At 55.1% G+C, this 18,852-nt stretch overlaps 1 protein-coding gene across 1 annotated transcript in view; it reads left to right on the top strand.

Annotated features, from left to right (window-relative positions):
- The window catches only part of LOC137306802 (constitutive coactivator of PPAR-gamma-like protein 1 homolog), a 38,088-nt gene extending 19,236 nt beyond the window's left edge, over positions 1-18,852 (top strand). Inside the window, 16 exon segments of the mRNA XM_067976185.1 lie at positions 996-1,078; positions 1,449-1,577; positions 3,077-3,179; positions 4,104-4,180; positions 4,652-4,965; positions 8,075-8,171; positions 9,605-9,844; positions 11,481-11,652; positions 12,365-12,614; positions 14,109-14,223; positions 15,269-15,478; positions 16,353-16,554; positions 17,110-17,248; positions 18,066-18,150; positions 18,443-18,537; positions 18,539-18,852. Coding sequence (XP_067832286.1) covers positions 996-1,078; positions 1,449-1,577; positions 3,077-3,179; positions 4,104-4,180; positions 4,652-4,965; positions 8,075-8,171; positions 9,605-9,844; positions 11,481-11,652; positions 12,365-12,614; positions 14,109-14,223; positions 15,269-15,478; positions 16,353-16,554; positions 17,110-17,248; positions 18,066-18,150; positions 18,443-18,537; positions 18,539-18,809 — 2,582 coding nt within the window. The 3' untranslated portion in view covers positions 18,810-18,852.

Below are 18,852 nucleotides of genomic sequence, written 5' to 3' on the forward strand. Positions count from 1 at the left end.
CTCTCTCTCTCTGTGCCCCCCTCTCTCTCTGTGTGCCCCCCTCTCTCTCTGTGTGCCCCCCTCTCTCTCTGTGTGCCCCCCTCTCTCTCTGTGTGCCCCCCTCTCTCTCTGTGTGCCCCCCTCTCTCTCTGTGTGCCCCCCTCTCTCTCTCTGTGCCCCCCTCTCTCTCTGTGTGCCCCCCTCTCTCTCTGTGTGCCCCCCTCTCTCTCTGTGTGCCCCCTCTCTCTCTGTGTGCCCCCTCTCTCTCTGTGTGCCCCCCTCTCTCTCTGTGTGCCCCCTCTCTCTCTGTGTGCCCCCTCTCTCTCTGTGTGCCCCCTCTCTCTCTGTGTGCCCCCCTCTCTCTCTGTGTGCCCCCTCTCTCTCTGTGTGCCCCCCTCTCTCTCTGTGTGCCCCCCTCTCTCTCTGTGTGCCCCCCTCTCTCTCTGTGTGCCCCCCTCTCTCTCTGTGTGCCCCCCTCTCTCTCTGTGTGCCCCCCTCTCTCTCTGTGTGCCCCCCTCTCTCTCTGTGTGCCCCCCTCTCTCTCTGTGTGCCCCCCTCTCTCTCTGTGTGCCCCCCTCTCTCTCTCTGTGCCCCCCTCTCTCTCTCTCTGTGCCCCCCTCTCTCTCTCTCTGTGCCCCCCTCTCTCTCTCTCTGTGCCCCCCTCTCTCTCTCTCTGTGCCCCCCTCTCTCTCGCTCTGTGCCCCCCTCTCTCTCTCTCTGTGCCCCCCTCTCTCTCTCTCTGTGCCCCCTCTCTCTCTCTCTGTGCCCCCCTCTCTCTCTCTCTGTGCCCCCCTCTCTCTCTCGTTCAGACTTACACATGAGTCGGAGCCCGGGCTGATTCCCTACCCTCCAATCCACTTCTGTGGGATTGCTGACTGCTGTGATGAAGTCAGGTGTGAGAAAGAGCAGGGTGGTTTTGTGTTGAATTATAATCTGGTATAATGAAGGTGTGGGGTGGAGTGGGCATCCTGTGCTGGCTCAAGTCTCCGTATCTCATTCGACCTGTTGTCTTTCAGGTAACCACATTCTCCCTGATGAAGACTTGGCTGCTTTCCATTGGAGCCTGCTGGGCCCAGACCATCCCCTGGCCTCACTGAAGGTAAGCAGACACAGACGGACTTCGCCCAGCGCAGTATTGAATCCTCGTGTTATATAACACGCGTGCACGCGCCCACGTGCAGGCAACCGTACACGTGTACACACGCGCAGCAACAACACCTTGCGTTTATACAGCGCCTTTAACGAAGTAAAACGCCCCAAGGCGCCTCACAGGAGTGTTTTGTCTCTCTCTCTCTCTCGCATGTACGCTCACTCTCTCTCTCTCTCTCTCTCGCGCGCCCTTCTCTCTCTCTCTCTCTCGCAGGTGCGCAAGCTAGAGGGAGACGATGAGCTCCGCTGCGAAGGTGCTCCTGATCACAGTTTGTAACCCACGTGTCGTTCCTTCCTTCCTTCGCTCCCGTTGTGCGCAGGTGAGAGCCCACCAGCTGGTCCTGCCGCCCTGCGACGTGGTGATCAAAGCCGTCGCCCTCTATGTCAGCAGCGTTCCCGACGTCCGGGACCTCGACGCCGTGGCGAAGGACGTCTTCAAACACTCGCGGGTTAGTAGTGACGTGACGGTCCCGACGGAGCGGCTGCTCCTGCTCGGAAGAGTGAGAGGAATTCCCCCCCCCGGCCCAGGTGAAGGGCCGAGGCCCACAGTGCAGGACACCACCAAGGGTGGAAGGACAGGGTAGATCAGGAGGTGGGGTTCAGGCCATCAAAAACCAATAAACCCGGACAAAATTGGGCCTAACAGGTGATTTGATACGAGGCGTTTAATGTCATGAAGGGACAGAACAAAGGAGGCAGGAATGGACTGGCTGGAGAGTCTAGAACTAGGGGGCATAGTCTCAGGATAAGGGGTCGGCCGTTTAAGACTGAGATGAGGAGGAATTTCTTCACTCAGAGGGTTGTGAATCTTTGGAATTCTCTACCCCAGAGGGCTGTAGATGCTCAGTCGTTGAGTATATTCAAGGCTGAGATCGATAGATTTTTGGGGTCTCGGGGAATCGAGGGATATGGGATCGGGCGGGAAAGTGGAGTTGAGGCCGAAGATCAGCCATGATCTGATTGAATGGCGGAGGAGGCTCGAGGGGCTGTGTGACCTAATCCTGCTCCTATTTCTTATGTTCTAATGACCCCGTCCGACTCAGCTAAAGTCAGTGTTCTTATACTTGCCGGTTGTGGGGGAAGGGGACGGGTCGCACGGTTCTGAGGTCCTGGGAAAGAAGACAGTGCAGCAAGTTTGATTTCAACATGCTGAGATTGCAGGGAGGGGCAAGAGTGGGTAAGAACGGAGTGGGGGGGGGGGGTGGTTTTCGGAGCTGAGGGAGGACATAGGAACAGGAGCAGGCCATTCAGCCCCTCGAGCCTGTCCCGCCATTCAGTGAGATCATGGCTGATCTGCATCCGAACTCCATATCCCTTAATACCCTCGGCTAGCAAAATCCATCAATCCCCGATTTAAAGTTATAAATTGAGCGAGCATCTACTGCTCTTTGTGGGAGAGAGTTCCACACTTCAACCACCCCTCTGTGTGAAGAAGTTTCTCTCCATCGACCCTTTCAATTCCCTTCAAAATCCTAAAAGCCTCAATCGTATCGCCCCTTAACCTTCTATATTCCAGGGGAGTACAAGCCTAGTTTATGGAATATCTCCTCGTAATTTAACCCTTGGAGCCCAAGATGAGAGAGGTTACAAGGAGGTGGGATTGGTTATTCGGACGAGTTAATTGCATTACATCTGGGGACAGGCAGGGATTAACAAGCAGGAGGGCAGGACCCGCGAGACCAGATTATCCACCCTCTGGGTTCATTGAAGTGTCCCTGTAATCACCGCACTCTCCCTATTATGATAATACGTTTTAAAAAAAAACCCACTATAATTGTGCAATGGGGAGTAGGAGAGAGTGACTCAGCCCGATTCCTGCACTGCATTGAAACTCCTACTCGTGTTGTCTGTCATCAGTTGGATTGTACGTTGCAACCCCTCTCTTCTCCCCATAGCAGATTAATCTGAAAGGCTTATAATGTTTTTTTTAAATTGAATTTAAATCCAGTCCAGGACGGAAGACAAAATTGAACGCTTCAAGAGAGCTGTTGATTATTATGCAACTGCCAGCAAACCAAGGCCTCTCCCTCTGGGTCCGTCTCCTTTCCTGGGTGAGTATCCATCAGGCAGTTGTGGCCGTATCTGTATGTAAGGTTCAGGGAGGTGAACGGCCTCTTTTGGGTCCAGGTTGTTTCACGAGGTGCCATCTGGTGCTGGGAGATTGTCACCGGCTCCATCCTTGGTTGGCACAGCTGACCACTGAGCACCCAGCCGGGCTCAGTGACTGGCCCCGGAGGGGTCGGCCTGTCTCCTGGCGGATTCTTCCCACTTGGCTGCAGGTGACCCTGGCCGGACTAACAGCAGAATGCCCAGCGGCGTGCGGGCTGAGCTTTCAATAGGGAAGTAGGTTGCCTGGTATGCTCAGCTCCGCCCCCGGGCCGCGTCTCAGCTCCGCCCCCGGGCCGCGTCTCAGCTCCGCCCCCGGGCCGCGTCTCAGCTCCGCCCCCGGGCCGCGTCTCAGCTCCGCCCCCGGGCCGCGTCTCAGCTCCGCCCCCGGGCCGCGTCTCAGCTCCGCCCCCGGGCCGCGTCTCAGCTCCGCCCCCGGGCCGCGTCTCAGCTCCGCCCCCGGGCCGCGTCTCAGCTCCGCCCCCGGGCCGCGTCTCAGCTCCGCCCCCGGGCCGCGTCTCAGCTCCGCGCCACCTGCAGGAGAGGACAGACCAGTGAAAGGAGTTACGTGGAATGGAGTGACAGACTGAGACTCTGGAGACCGTTAACCTGGGGTGGGGGGGAGGTGGGTGTGGGATGTGATGTGTTGCCTGGCAGGTGGGTTTGAGAGCACGGTCCTGGCAGAGGGCCGAGATGGTGTCACTCGGAGCAGGGTGCGAGGACTGATAAACCACGGCCTGTCACGATGTGATATTGCACGTTCGATGCGGTGGCGTTACAGCCTCGGTTATTTCCGCTGCGGGTGTTCTGCGGCTCAGATGGTGACTTTCAAGGACGGCTGTCAGTGTGACTTTCATTTCCTGTTCCAGGTTTCGGGCCCAGTCAGTTTGGAATGCCCTCCTTCGCAGCTGCTCATATGCAAGGGATTCCTCAGCCCAAACCAATGGTGGGTGATCATTATGATTCTATAAAAATCCTTAGTGATGGGGTGGGGGGAGGCCACGGGCACAGGGAGAGAGGTGGGGGGCACTGGAACTGGGGAGAGAGTCGGGGTGGGGGGGGTGGCGGGGAGAGAGAGGCCACTGGTACTGGGGAGTGCTGGGGGTGGGGGGGTGGCACTGGAACTTGGGGGGAGCCGGGGGGAGGCCACTGGTACTTGGGAGAGTGGGGGGGACACTAGGGCGAGGGGGGGGCATTGGCACTGGGGTGAGTGAGGGGGGGCACTTGTATTGGGGAGAAAGTAACAAGGCAGTTGCAGGTAGTGAGACCGTTTGCTTTACACTGTGAGCAATGCCATGGGGGCTCTAGTTTACTTTGAATCGAGAGCCAGGCGTAAGCTGTATGTCAACACCGTGACGCTTGGAGTTATTGATCAGCATTTGTACTAACGCGAGTCTCCGTTTCATCTCTCGCCAAGTTCCCCCCGCCGATGATGCAGAAGCTGCCGTACCAACCGTTCGCACCAGGCCCGAGCCCCGCGTTCCCGCCCTCCCAGGGTCACCTGATGCACGGGCCCCCCTTTGACCCTGGCGTGGCCAAGCACGACGGCCCCCTCCAGCGCGCCGGGAAGCAGACGGCGCCGTTTGGTGACTGGGCCGGCCCCTACGGCCCCCCGGCCCCGCCCAGGATCTCCAACCACGCCCCCGTGAAGGAATCGCCATCGCCTCTTCCCGATTCTTCACCCTCCTCTTCCTCGGACGTGGAGGAACAGAGCGGCGGCAACACGGCCAAGTAAGTATTCACCGCATTCACCACACGCTCGGGCGGTTATAGTTTTTACTGGTCTGTGCCGGTGCTTATGCTGCACACGAGCCTCCTCCCACTCCTGTCCTGTCAAACACTCCCAGGGCAGGTACAGGGTTAGATACAGAGTAAAGCTCCCTCTACACTGTCCCATCAAACACTCCCAGGGTCAGGTACAGGGTTAGATACAGAGTAAAGCTCCCTCTACACTGTCCCGTCAAACACTCCCAGGGTCAGGTACAGGGTTAGATACAGAGTAAAGCTCCCTCTACACTGTCCCATCAAACACTCCCAGGGCAGGTACAGGGTTAGATACAGAGTAAAGCTCCCTCTACACTGTCCCATCAAACACTCCCAGGGCAGGTACAGGGTTAGATACAGAGTAAAGCTCCCTCTACACTGTCCCATCAAACACTCCCAGGGCAGGTACAGGGTTAGATACAGAGTAAAGCTCCCTCTACACTGTCCCATCAAACACTCCCAGGGCAGGTACAGGGTTAGATACAGAGTAAAGCTCCCTCTACACTGTCCCGTCAAACACTCCCAGGGCAGCTACAGGGTTAGATACAGAGTAAAGCTCCCTCTACACTGTCCCGTCAAACACTCCCAGGGCAGGTACAGGGTTAGATACAGAGTAAAGCTCCCTCTACACTGTCCCATCAAACACTCCCAGGGCAGGTACAGGGTTAGATACAGAGTAAAGCTCCCTCTACACTGTCCCATCAAACACTCCCAGGGCAGGTACAGGGTTAGATACAGAGTAAAGCTCCCTCTACACTGTCCCGTCAAACACTCCCAGGGCAGGTACAGGGTTAGATACAGAGTAAAGCTCCCTCTACACTGTCCCGTCAAACACTCCCAGGGCAGCTACAGGGTTAGATACAGAGTAAAGCTCCCTCTACACTGTCCCATCAAACACTCCCAGGGCAGGTACAGGGTTAGATACAGAGTAAAGCTCCCTCTACACTGTCCCATCAAACACTCCCAGGGCAGGTACAGGGTTAGATACAGAGTAAAGCTCCCTCTACACTGTCCCATCAAACACTCCCAGGGCAGGTACAGGGTTAGATACAGAGTAAAGCTCCCTCTACACTGTCCCGTCAAACACTCCCAGGGCAGGTACAGGGTTAGATACAGAGTAAAGCTCCCTCTACACTGTCCCATCAAACACTCCCAGGGCAGGTACAGCACGGGGTTAGATACAGAGTAAAGCTCCATCTACACTGTCCCATCAAACACTCCCAGGGCAGGTACAGGGTTAGATACAGAGTAAAGCTCCCTCTACACTGTCCCGTCAAACACTCCCAGGGCAGGTACAGCACGGGTTAGATACAGAGTAAAGCTCCCTCTACACTGTCCCATCAAACACTCCCAGGGCAGGTACAGGGTTAGATACAGAGTAAAGCTCCCTCTACCCTGTCCCATCAAACATTCCCAGGGCAGGTACAGCACGGGTTAGATACAGAGTAAAGCTCCCTCTACACTGTCCAGTCAAACACTCCCAGGGCAGGTACAGCACGGGTTAGATACAGAGTAAAGCTCCCTCTACACTGTCCCATCAAACACTCCCAGGGCAGGTACAGCACGGGGTTAGATACAGAGTAAAGCTCCATCTACACTGTCCCGTCAAACACTCCCAGGGCAGATACAGGGTTAGATACAGAGTAAAGCTCCCTCTACACTGTCCCGTCAAACACTCCCAGGGCAGGTACAGCACGGGTTAGATACAGAGTAAAGCTCCCTCTACACTGTCCCATCAAACACTCCCAGGGCAGGTACAGGGTTAGATACAGAGTAAAGCTCCCTCTACCCTGTCCCATCAAACACTCCCAGGGCAGGTACAGCACAGGTTAGATACAGAGTAACGCTCCCTCTACACTGTCCAGTCAAACATTCCCAGGGCAGGTACAGCACGGGTTAGATACAGAGTAAAGCTCCCTCTACACTGTCCCATCAAACACTCCCAGGGCAGGTACAGCACGGGGTTAGATACAGAGCAAAGCTCCCTCTACACTGTCCCATCAAACACTCCCAGGGCAGATACAGCACGGGGTTAGATACAGAGTAAAGCTCCATCTACACTGTCCCGTCAAACACTCCCAGGGCAGGTACAGGGTTAGATACAGAGTAAAGCTCCCTCTACACTGTCCCGTCAAACACTCCCAGGGCAGGTACAGCAGGGGTTAGATACAGAGTAAAGCTCCCTCTACACTGTCCCATCAAACACTCCCAGGGCAGGTACAGGGTTAGATACAGAGTAAAGCTCCCTCTACACTGTCCCATCAAACACTCCCAGGGCAGGTACAGGGTTAGATACAGAGTAAAGCTCCCTCTGCACTGTCCCATCAAACACTCCCAGGGCAGGTACAGGGTTAGATACAGAGTAAAGCTCCCTCTACACTGTCCCGTCAAACACTCCCAGGGCAGGTACAGCAGGGGTTAGATACAGAGTAAAGCTCCCTCTACACTGTCCCATCAAACACTCCCAGGGCAGGTACCGGGTTAGATACAGAGTAAAGTCCCCTATACACTGTCCCATCAAACACTCCCAGGGCAGGTACAGGGTTAGATACAGAGTAAAGCTCCCTCTACACTGTCCCGTCAAACACTCCCAGGGCAGGTACAGGGTTAGATACAGAGTAAAGCTCCCTCTACACTGTCCCATCAAACACTCCCAGGGCAGGTGCAGCATCTGTTACATACAGGACATTTGGGGGCAGTGTGGAGGGAACTTTATTCTATATCTGACCCGTGTCACAATCAGGAGGGGTTTTGATCGAGTAAATAAGGAGAAACTGTTTCCAGTGGCAGGAGGGTCAGTAACCAGAGGACACAGATTTAAGATAATTGGCAAAAGAACCAGAGGGGAGATGAGGAGAATTGTTTTTACGCAGCGAGTTATGATCTGGAGGGTAACTTGATTCAGTGTCCTGGTGTGAAGGTTCCTCACCTTAATAAGCACAGAATTTACGATGAAAAGTAACGGTGATCGGGAGACAGAACCAGCTGCATACCCTGCTCCCAGCGGGAGTTCAGTTGATGCGGATGAAATGGGACTTTTTTGTGTGGGTTAATCGGTGGACTCTCTTCTTTTCAGCCACCTCACCGAGCAATCATCTCAACACAAACTGAACTGGGAAGCTGGCAGTGCGATTCCAGGTCCAAGCAAGAGCCAAGAGAAAAGATGCCCTGAGGTAACTCATCGTGTCCGTTGCCTTGTGGAGGTTGCACCGTTTGCTGTGGCGAGTGTTGGCCTGACTGGCCACTGGGGTGGGGGGGGGGGGGGGGAGGTGCACAGTGCGCGGTTCTGGGCACCTCATCACAGCCCTGTTCCGGAGAGGGGGCAACCGCTACGATCCTGGGGATCGGGGAGGGTCGAGGAAGGAAGGCCCCTCGTCGGAAAAGGGGAGACTTTGACCACAAGGTCAGAACGAGAGGAATAGCCCTCAGAGTGCATCAGTGGTGCTGTAAGGGAATCTGCTGCTACTGGGCTGTTCGATTTGACCATTTTGGAGCCAGCTTTAGAACGGTGTTCTTCAAAGGCCAGGAGAAAGGGCTGCCCCTCCCCCCATCGAGGAATGGCAGGAAATACAGTGACGGTGGGGTCGCTGCAGTGACCTCAGTTTTCCCAGAAGTAGGAAAGGCGGAAAACACCAGCCATGCTTCCCGCTCCTGACCCATCATCCAGCCATCCCTGCTGGAAAGTGCGTAGACCGATTTCAATGAGACAACCAATACGGTAGCAATCAGCAATTTTGGTGATCAAGTACGACGAGTTACACACAGCTACACGCAGTAACAAGGCAGTAAGTATGCCCCAAACCTTTGGAGAGCAGGTGACCCTATGTTCTCCTGCTCTATCGCCCCCTTAAAGCAGTTCTTTATTCACCCCCAACTCCACACAGCATCCACTCTCAAACCAGATTACAAGGTAACGAGAGGAGATGTCAGAAGGCCTGGACGGGTTGGAAGACTTGAAGCTTGCAAAGCGCCTGCTTACTTGACGAATGTTCTTTATGAGTAGAAGCGTAGAGTACAAAAGCAAGGAATTAATGCTAAACTATTATAGATCAGTGGTTAGGCCCCGGCTGGAGTATTGTCCAATTCTGGGCACCGTATGTTAGGAAGGATGTCAAAGCCTTGGAGAGGGTGCGGAGGAGATTTACCAGAATGGTACCAGGGATGAGGGACTTCAGTGATGTGGAGAGACTGGAGAAGCTGGGGTTGTTCTCCTTAGAGCAGAGAAGGTTAAGGGGAGATTTAATAGAGGTGTTCAAAATCATGAGGGGTTTTGATAGAGTAAATAAGGAGGGTCGGTAACCAGAGGACGCAGGTTTAAGGTAATTGGCAAAAGAACCAGAGGGAGAGATGAGGAGAATTTTTTTTTACGCAGCGAGTTGTTACGATCTGGAATGCGCTGCCTGAAAGGGCGGTGGAAGCAGATTCAATAATAACTTTCAAAAAGGGGAATTGGATAAATACTGGAAGGGGAAAAATTGCAGGGCTGTGGGGAAAAGGGCAGGGGAGCGGGTTGAACGGAGAGCTCTTTCAAAGCCGGCATAGGTGCGTTTGGGCGGATCGGCCGCCTCCTGTGCCGTATGATTCTACAATTCTTCGTTTGGTGCAGGGAGTCCCCGATGCCAAGTCCGGGAGCGGGCAGCCTTCAGCTCCCATGGCGCCGGTCGCGGACGCCGTCCCCGTCAACCCCACCGCGCACATACCGTCGCTGCTCTCCATGCAAACCAGAAACCACATGGACATCACCACCCCGCCGCTGCCCCTGGTCGCTCCGGAGGTGCTGCGCGTGGCGGACCACAGACACAGGAAGGGTCTCATGTACCCCTACATCTATCAAGTCCTGACTATGGTAAGTGCCGGCGCTGATCTCGCAAAGGATGGGTGCATGTGCACAAAGTGATCGCACCCCTGGAGAGACTGGAGAAGCTGGGATTGTTCCCCTTAGAGCAGAGACGGTTAAGGGGAGATTTAATCGAGGCGTTCAAAATCACGAAGGGTTTTGATGGAGTAAATAAGGAGAAAGTGTTTCCAGTGGCAGGAGGGTCGGTGACCAGAGGACACAGATTTAAGATAATTGGCAAAAGAACCAGGGGGGGAGATGAGATGAGAATTGTTTTTACGCAGCGAGTTGTTCTGATCTGGAATTCACTGCCTGAAAGGGCGGTGGAAGCAGATTCAATCATAACTTTCAAAAAGGGGAATTGGATAAATACTTGCAAAGGAAAATTTTGCAGGGCTACGGGGTAAGGCGTAGGGGATTGGATAGCTCTTTCAAACGGCCGGCACAGGCCCGATGGGCGGAATGGCCTCTTGCTGTGCTGTGTGATTCTACGTGCAGCCGAGTCCCCGCTTAAAGGTGGCTCAACTGAGATTAGCCGATCTCCTGTGCTGTTACCCACGGCAAGTCAAATGATGCACCATCTTGCACCAAAGGAGCTTTCTACCATGTCGTGCACCGTGTACTGCTCCGTGCGTAACTTGGCCTGTCTCTTTAAGACCACAGAGTCTAATTTCTGCGTGCGAGACACCGCGAGGTCATTTGGAGTTCAATTGCTGTATGGGGGGGTGGAATTTGCAAGTGTTTGTAAATTCCTGGCTGCAGGTCAGAAGAAACCAGTGGGAAGTGGCTGGCTCTATTTCTCTTTTTCAATATGTTTAACACTTTGAAGGGTGACAAAACTCACACTTTTTTTATACATCGAGGAGTGAATCAGAGGATACAGAGATTTAGAAGGACAGGAGACTGGTTGTAATCCACAGTGTGTTATCTGCTAAAATGTATGTTTGTTTCTTTAAAGCTACCAGATGTAATTGATCACTCTGAATGCTGGGGTCAGATTGGCTTTAAGTTTGATTGCAAAGGTCAAGATCTAGGTGAATTCGAGTTTAATTGTTTGGACAAGGAGCTTTCCCCATTATTTTAAGGCTGCGGCTCAGATCGTTTTGGCATCTGTTGCAAAGGGCGGAGCGCGCCCCTCTGGACATACATCTTCAATATATTAACTAATAGGACACGTGTTATATTGGGGGGAGGGGGAAAGAAGACACAAAGAGCAAATGTATGTATGAATAGAGGGAGGAATGCTGGCCCAGGACAGCAGGAGAACTCCCCTGCTCTTCTTCCAGTTGTACCTTTAACGCAGACGGAGGCCTCGGTTTAACCTCCGCCAGTGCGGCGCTCCCTCAGTACTGCACCGGGGCGTGTCAGCCCCAGGCTGTGGGCTCAAGTCTGCTGTGGGGCTCGAGCCCACAACCCGCTGAGGTGCTACCACAGAGCCACGATGACCCTTGATCCCTGAACTCTGCTTGTCCATGGCCGTTTTTTTTTGTCGTTTTAATTTTTGGGGACAGTAAGCGGGCTTCAGGGTGTGGATTGGGCTTGTTGACTTGTATCTATGTCCCTTCACAGATCAATTTGCTTTGTGTTGTGTGCGTTTTCCCCCTTCCCCCCTCCCACCCCCTCACCCCCTTTCCGCGGCTCCCAGGGCGAGTTGAAGCTCCCCGTCTGCATCGAGGACGAGGCCAATAACGATTTGCCCCCCGCCACCTTGCTGTACAGGTCGGCCCGTCAGTACATCTACGGCGTGCTCTTCAGCCTGTCGGAGACCCAGAGGAGAGCTGAGCGGCTGGCCATGAGGAGGAGGATTCCCGTGGAAGGTAAGAGTATTGACTGGCGTGCTGGAGTGGTGTTTGACGTGTACGGGCCTGGATTCCTGCCCAGGATCTCTTGGGAAGAAAGAAAGAACTTGCATTTCTATCGCGCCTTTCACCCTCGGGACGTCCCAAAACGCTTCACAGCCAATGAAGTACTTTTTTTTTTTGGAAGTGTGGTCACTGTTGTAATGTAGGAAACACAGCAGCCAATTTGCACACAGCAAGATCCCACAAACAGCAATGTGATATTGACCAGATGGTCTGTTTTGGTGATGTTGATTGAGGGATAAATATTCTCCAGGACTCCTGGGGAGAACTCCCCCCTGCTCTTCCTCCAATAGCGGCTGTGGGATTTTTGTTTACATCCACCTGGGAGGGCAGACGGGGGCCTCGGTTTAACGTCTCACCCGAAAGACAACCCCTCCGACAGTGCGGCGCTCCCTCGGTGCTGCCCCTCCGTCGGTGCAGCGCTCCCTCAGTACTGCCCCTCCGACGGTGCAGCGCTCCTTCAGTACCGTCCCTCCGACGGTGCGGTGATCCCTCGGTGGCGCTCCCTCGGTACCGTGCTCCCTCGGTGGCGAGAGAGGATTTGGAGCCTGTGGCGGCTTTACCGTCCAACACTTATAACGGGCCAATCTGTACGCGGCGCGGACTGTGTTCTGAATTTTCAATTGCCGCCGTTGCAGGATGTCCAGCTCCTTTTTTCTGTCCGCAGTGCCCCCGGTCATCATCAAGGAGTGGTCGGCCTACAAGGGCAAGTCCCCCCAGACGCCGGAGCTGGTGGCCGGGCTGACCTTCAGGGAGTGGACCTGCCCCAACCTGAAGAAGCTGTGGCTGGGCAAGGCCGTGGAGGACAAGAACCGACGCATGAGGGCCTTCCTCGCCTGCATAAAGTCCGACACGCCGGGGATGCTGAACCCCACCAACATCCCCACCCACCTCCTGCTGCTCTGCTGCATCTTACGGTGAGAATAAGGAAACGCATTAAAGGGCTCGGTTGCTCCTTTGACGCCCCACCCGGTGGCCTCAAAGCCTCACGTATAACGGCAGGAAAGACCCAGGCTCCATCCCCGGCCTGTGCCGAGTTGGCTGACTTCACCTCGAGAGCGGGAGTGTAGTGAGTGGGTCTTAGCATTTAACCCCCAACTCCCACCTCCCGTTGCGCTGGTGGATGGGAGGGAGGGAGAAGGAAGTCAGTCAGTGTTTCCCGTTCCTCATCCCTGCCCACTGGCCCCTGACGAAACGTGTTGAGTGTTTGGACACTGGAGAGTGCGGTAGCGTTCCTGCGTTCCCCCCCCCCCTCCCCCACGGTCAAATAGCACTGCCTCAGGTCACAGATGAAGAACGGCCATGAGCGTCACCCCCAACATAAGGCAGCGTACTTGGTTGGGGAGGGGAAGAAATAAACACCTGACAAAAACTGTGGTTTGTGGGGCAGTCTCGGTCCTCAAGCCAAGACTGACCGTAACTGGACCAAAAGTCCCTCTGAGGGGCTGCGAGGCGTTCCTCTGCTTCACAATCAGCCAGTCCAGCAGAGGGGGAAGGAGCTGAGCCAAGCCGAGTATTCGTCAAACACACCCTCCGCCCGTGTGCGTGTCGCTCGCTCGCTCGCTCTCCCTCGCTGTCGTTTTCCTTTCTCTCTGTCGTATCGCTCTGGTCAGCGCTTCTCCGAACTTTCCTGTTCCTCCTGAACTCCCTCCTCCCACACCCGCTTCCTCCTCCGTGCATCCTCACTGAGTTGAGGTTGGAGACTCTCCCGTTCTGGCTCCCAGTCCGGCCGTTCCCCGAAAGTAAAATTCTCCATCCTCGTGTTCAAATCCCTCCATGGCCCTCGCCCCCCTCCCTCCCTATCTCTGTGACCTCCTCCAGCCCTACGACCCACCCAGATCTCTGGGCTCCTCCAATTCTGGCCTCCTGCCCATCCCCGATTTTAATCATCCCACCATCGGCGGCCGTGCCTTCAGCTGCCCGGGCCCTAAGCTCTAGAATTCCCTCCCTAAACCCCTCCGCCTCTCTCTCCTCCTTTTAAGACGCTCCTTAAAACCTCCCTCTTTGACCAAGCTTTTGGTCACCTGTCCTAATAGTTCTTTAGGTGGCTCGAAGTCTGATCATACTCCTGTGAAGTGCCTTGGGACTACGTTAAAGGCTTTCAGCGACTGGTGTACAAGGACACCCAGGTCTCGTTGCACCTCCCCTTTTCCCAATCTATCACCATTCAGATAATAATCTATCTTTCTGTTTTTACAACCAAAGTGGATAACCTCACATTTATCCACGTTATACTGCGACTGCCATGTTCTTGCCCACTCACCCAACTTGTCTAAATCACATTTTATCCCACCTTCCCTCCAATCTCTATCCAGCCTTGGCGGTGCGCTGAACTCTGGTGCCTTGCCCCTCGCTCCGACCCTGTTCCCTTCGAGTCACTGCCTCCCGTGGGGTTTTGTTTCTGTTTTCAGCTACATGATGCAGTGGCCGGGCAGCAGGATCTTGCACAGGTACGAGCTGGATGCATTCCTGGCGCAGGCCGTCTCCTCAAAATTGTACGAGCCGGACCAGCTGCAGGAGTTGAAGGTACGAGTGACTGAGGGGGTGGGGTAAGTGGGGAGATTTCCTCTGATTTTTTTTTCCATGCAAGTGACAAACTTTGCATTTGTACAGCGTCCTGACACACACCAAAGAGCTCTGTGTGGACACCAAGGAGAAGGCATGCCAGTTAGTGTCGGCTTGGCTCAGTCACAGGTTCCAGTCTCACTCCAGAGACTTAAGCCCCATAGTCCAGGCCAACACTCCCAGTGCCGTACTGAGGGAGTGCTGCACTGTCGGAGGTGCCATTTAATGGCCGTCTGGGCTGTCTGTTCAGGTTGACTGTAATGGACAGTAAACACTTCATCTGAACCGATCTTGGATTCGAGGAAGGCTGTTTTTCCCCCTCGCCCCACGATTCTACAAATGGCCGTTTTCTACTTTAAAGGCACTTTGTAAGTTTGTGTCACTGTGTGCAGGTGCTGAGGGGGTGGAATGATGGTCTGCCACAGATGGCATGAGTTTTTGCGGGGGGGGGGTGGGATATCTCTGTGATGAAGTCTCACCTTGTTGAGAGCGCGCGCAGCAAGGTGTCGTTTAACTCTTGTCTCTACCTGTCTCCCCTCCTTTAAGACACTCCTTAAAACCTCCGTCTCTGACCAAGCTTTTTGGTCTCCTGTCCCAATACCTCCTACGTGACTCGGTGTCAAATTTTGCCTGGTTTACGCTCCTGTGAAGCGCCTTGGGGACGTTTCACTACGTCAAAGGCGCCGGGTAAATGGGAGCTGTTGTCGTTGAACTCGGCGATTATTTCCGAATCAAAAGCGGTCCACGAGAAATCGGATCGTGAGAGTGGGCGTCGGGCATTTGCCTGCACGGAGGGCAAGGACGGACCAGTCAGGCTCGGGCACTGACCGCAGGGTGATCAAAGACGGCCATGAGTAGCCTGCGCGGTTCCCGTGGGAACCGCGCCCATAGCGATGAGTCGACGTCCCGCTGGTTCGGGGCTCAAAGTGAGGTGGACAGTGGGGGTAAAAGCTCGGGACGGGTCGCCGGTGTTTCTAACCTGTTGCCTTTTCCCTCCCCGGTGAAGATCGACAAGCTGGATGCGCGCGGGATTCAGCTGGCCGCCCTGTTCATGAGCGGCGTGGACACCGCGCTCTTCGCCAACGACGCCTGCGGGCAGCCCATCCCGTGGGAGCACTGCTGTCCCTGGATTTACTTTGACGGGAAGCTCCTCCACAGCAAGTTGGTGCGGGCCACCCGTGACAAGGCCCCTCTCATTGACCTCTGTGATGGTCAGGTACGCGTTCGCAGTCAGCTTTTCAGCCGGGTTGTCAAATAATGGGATTTAATGTCTCTCTGACCTATTAAGAACATTGAGTCTGCACACATTTCCTGTTGCGTTTTTGTCAACTTTCCCATTATAAATTCCTATCTCCACATGTATAATGGGAACTGCCTATGTAAACATGTCACGCTGTATTTACACCCTCTGGCCAATGGTGGCGCTGTAGTCTCCGTTATGCATCTCCCAGTCCTCGGCCTGCACTGCAGAGAAATTCCTTTGCTCCAAACTACTGCTCCACTTCTCAAATTACCGCAAGTTTTGCTTTTTAAATATAAATAATATGGAAATGAACTCTTGCATCAAAATAGGGACAGAACGACTGACTTCAAAATGAGGGCTGAATTACATAAACTAGGCTTGTACTCCCTGGAATATAGAAGGTTAAGGGGTGATCTGATTGAGGTTTTTAGGATTTTCAAAAGGGATTGATCGGGTCGATGGAGGGAAACTTTTTCCACAGGTCGGACAAGGGGACGTAACCTTAAAATCAGAGCCAGGACCACGCAGAGCAATGGATGCCAGCTCAGTTAATAATGTTTAAATCTGAGATTGATAGATTTTTGCTAGCCGAGGCGGGCGGACTGAGTTAGGATGCGGGACAGGCTCGAGGGGCTGAATCAGCTCAGAAAGGAATAGAAGGATATGCTGATAGGGTTGGGTGAGAGAGGGGGGCTCGCGTGGAGTATAAACACCGGCATGGGCCAGACGGGCTAAATGGCCTGTTTCCGTGATGTGTAGTTTTGTGTAATACTGAACTGGGCTTGAGTCTTAATTTCCCGTCTTTCTTCCTGTTCTTTCCTCTCTCTTTCCCACCCCCCAAATTCAGGCTGACCAGGTGGCCAAGGTGGAGAAGATGAGACAGAGCATTTTGGAAGGATTGAATATGAGCCGGCAGCCCATGCCACCCCCCTCGATGCCCCCACCCGCCTTTGTGCCGCCCATGATGGCCCCTTTCTACCCGATGCCGATGTACGGCCGACACTTTGGGCCGGTCCCGCCCCCTATGGGGAGAGGCCGGAGTTTCGCCGGTGAGTAAGCCCGAGTGACCACCCAGCGCAGAGCTACAAAATGGGTGGTCGACGACTCCGTCAACCCGTCCCAGTTACTCTTTCCAACTCGTTAGTCGCGGCTCGGGTCTCACTCTCTCCCCTCCGAGTCAGAAGGTCGTTGGCTTGAGTCCCCACCCCCAGAGCCCCGACCGCGTAATCCAGGCTGATACTCCCAGTACTGGGGGAGCGTCGGGGGGTCGGCGCTGAGGGAGCGCCGCGCCGTCGGAGGTGCCGTCTATCAGATGAGACGTTAAACCTACTGAAAATGCCCGCACGTGATGCCCCCTGCAGTTGAATATCTCGCTGACACTCGCCGTCTGGGCTCCTAAGTGAAGAGCAGTAGACTTGTTACAAGAGGAGCATTTAGGCTTAAATCCTCTTGGAGCCATCAGCTGTTAACTGATAACCATTTGGATATCCCGAGTTTGCGTCCGGCTGGTCGGACTCCCGCCTGTCGGGAGTTCCCTCTCTGCTGACGACCGATGCGATCTTGTTCTCTTAATCGTCTCCTTTCTCCCTCCTCCCTCCCCCCAGGTATTCAGCAGATCCCCCACCAGGGAGGGAAGCTGGAGATCGCCGGGATGGTGGTGGGTCAGTGGGCTGGGAGCCGGCCAGGGCGTGGCCGGGGTTCGCTCAATCTACAAGTTATCTCTGTCGGAGGACACGGGAGAGGGTGAGTGCAGCGTCCGGGGAGAACGATTATTGGGGCAAGCGACTCAGTGCGACACAAAACCCTGCCGTTCCTGCACTTCCGCCCTCCCTCCCTCCCCCCCCCCCCGCCCCCACCAGGGAATGTTAAAGGAGAGGTCCCGGAGGCAGGTTCGAGCAGACCTGAGTGCAAATCACCTGCCCTAATCGTCCAGCAGTGTTAGCGTCAGTGGTGAGCTTCTGACCCCATAATCCCCTCCATGGCCTTGCCCTCCCTCCCTCTCCCTCCCTCTCCCTCCCTCTCCCTCCCCTCCCTCCCTCTCCCTCCCCTCCTCTCCCTCTCCCTCCCCTCCCTCTCCCTCCCCTCCCTCTCCCTCCCCTCCCTCTCCCTCCCCTCCCCTCCCTCTCTCTGTAACCTCCTCCAGCCCGACAACCCTCCCAGATCCCTACTCTCCTCCAATTCTGGTCTCTTGCGTATCCCCGATTTCCATCGCTCCGCCATTGGCGGCCGTGCCTTCAGCCGCCTGGGCCCGAAGCTCTGGAATTCCCTCCCTGAACCTCTCCTCTCTCTCTCCTCCTTTAAGACGCTCCTTAAAACCTCCCTCTTCGACCAAGCTTTTGGCCACCTGTCCCAATATCTCCCTATTGCGGCTCGGTGTCGATTTTTATCTGATTTACCCTCCTGTGGAAGCGCCTCGGGACGTTTTACTCGGCTAAAGGTGCTGGATAAATGCAGGGTGTTGCAGCTGGGATAATGTCTCGGTTTTAAAAGTGACTCCCTCACCCGAAGTTAATTTTGCACCGCGTTTCTCTCTCTCTCTCTCTCTCTCTTTACACGAAAGGCAAGTGAAGGACACGTCATCGGCTGGAAGAGGAGCCCGGGAGACCAGCACGAGAAATGGAGCGACCTCCAGCGACGGCAGCCAGGTAACGAGAGGAGGGGCCGCCGGGCTGGGGTGGCGGGGGGCGGTGAGCTGGGTCCGTGGGTCCTTCTGGCCGCCTGGGGCATTTAAGTACCGTCCCTTCCTCCCTTCTGAGAGCGTCAGAAGCTCGAGTGGATTGTGCGGGGGGGTGGGGGGGGTGGGGAGAGAGAGGGCGAACAGTTTGCGGTCACAGGGACGGGCTGTGTCGCCGATGCCTGTTTCAGACGCGGGCGGTAATCGAGCTGTGTTCTCGTCTTTCCTTTCATTATTATCGTCGCCGACGAAACGCACGGCAGAATCACGGGTGCACCAGGTCGTCAGCGGCCAGCCCCGGAGCCCCCGGCCAACAGAGCCCACCCCTCCCACCACCACAGGAGGAGGAAGAGGAGGAGGGAGGAGGCGGCGGCGGCGGCAGCAGCCAGAGAGGGGCCTCCCGAGCCCGCGGGGAGCCAAGAGCCCAGCCCCAGCGACGACTGCCAGTCCCAGCTGAACGGGAGCGGGAAGAAAGAGGAGGAGCTGCAGCCTCTCACCCTATCGCCAAGTGCCTTAAAGAAAGACAATGACCTTTGCAATAGTATTTCTCACTTCAATGCACTAAACGCGGACGACAGCTGCCACTGGGAGCAGAGAGCGGGCACTGCCGTCTGTCAGAAGGAGGAGTAAAGCACGCTCCGCGGGCGTTGCTTCTTATAGTTCTCTTTTTTTT

The sequence above is a fragment of the Heptranchias perlo genome, chromosome 45, assembly GCF_035084215.1.
Source record: "Heptranchias perlo isolate sHepPer1 chromosome 45, sHepPer1.hap1, whole genome shotgun sequence".
Taxonomy (NCBI): domain Eukaryota; kingdom Metazoa; phylum Chordata; class Chondrichthyes; order Hexanchiformes; family Hexanchidae; genus Heptranchias; species Heptranchias perlo.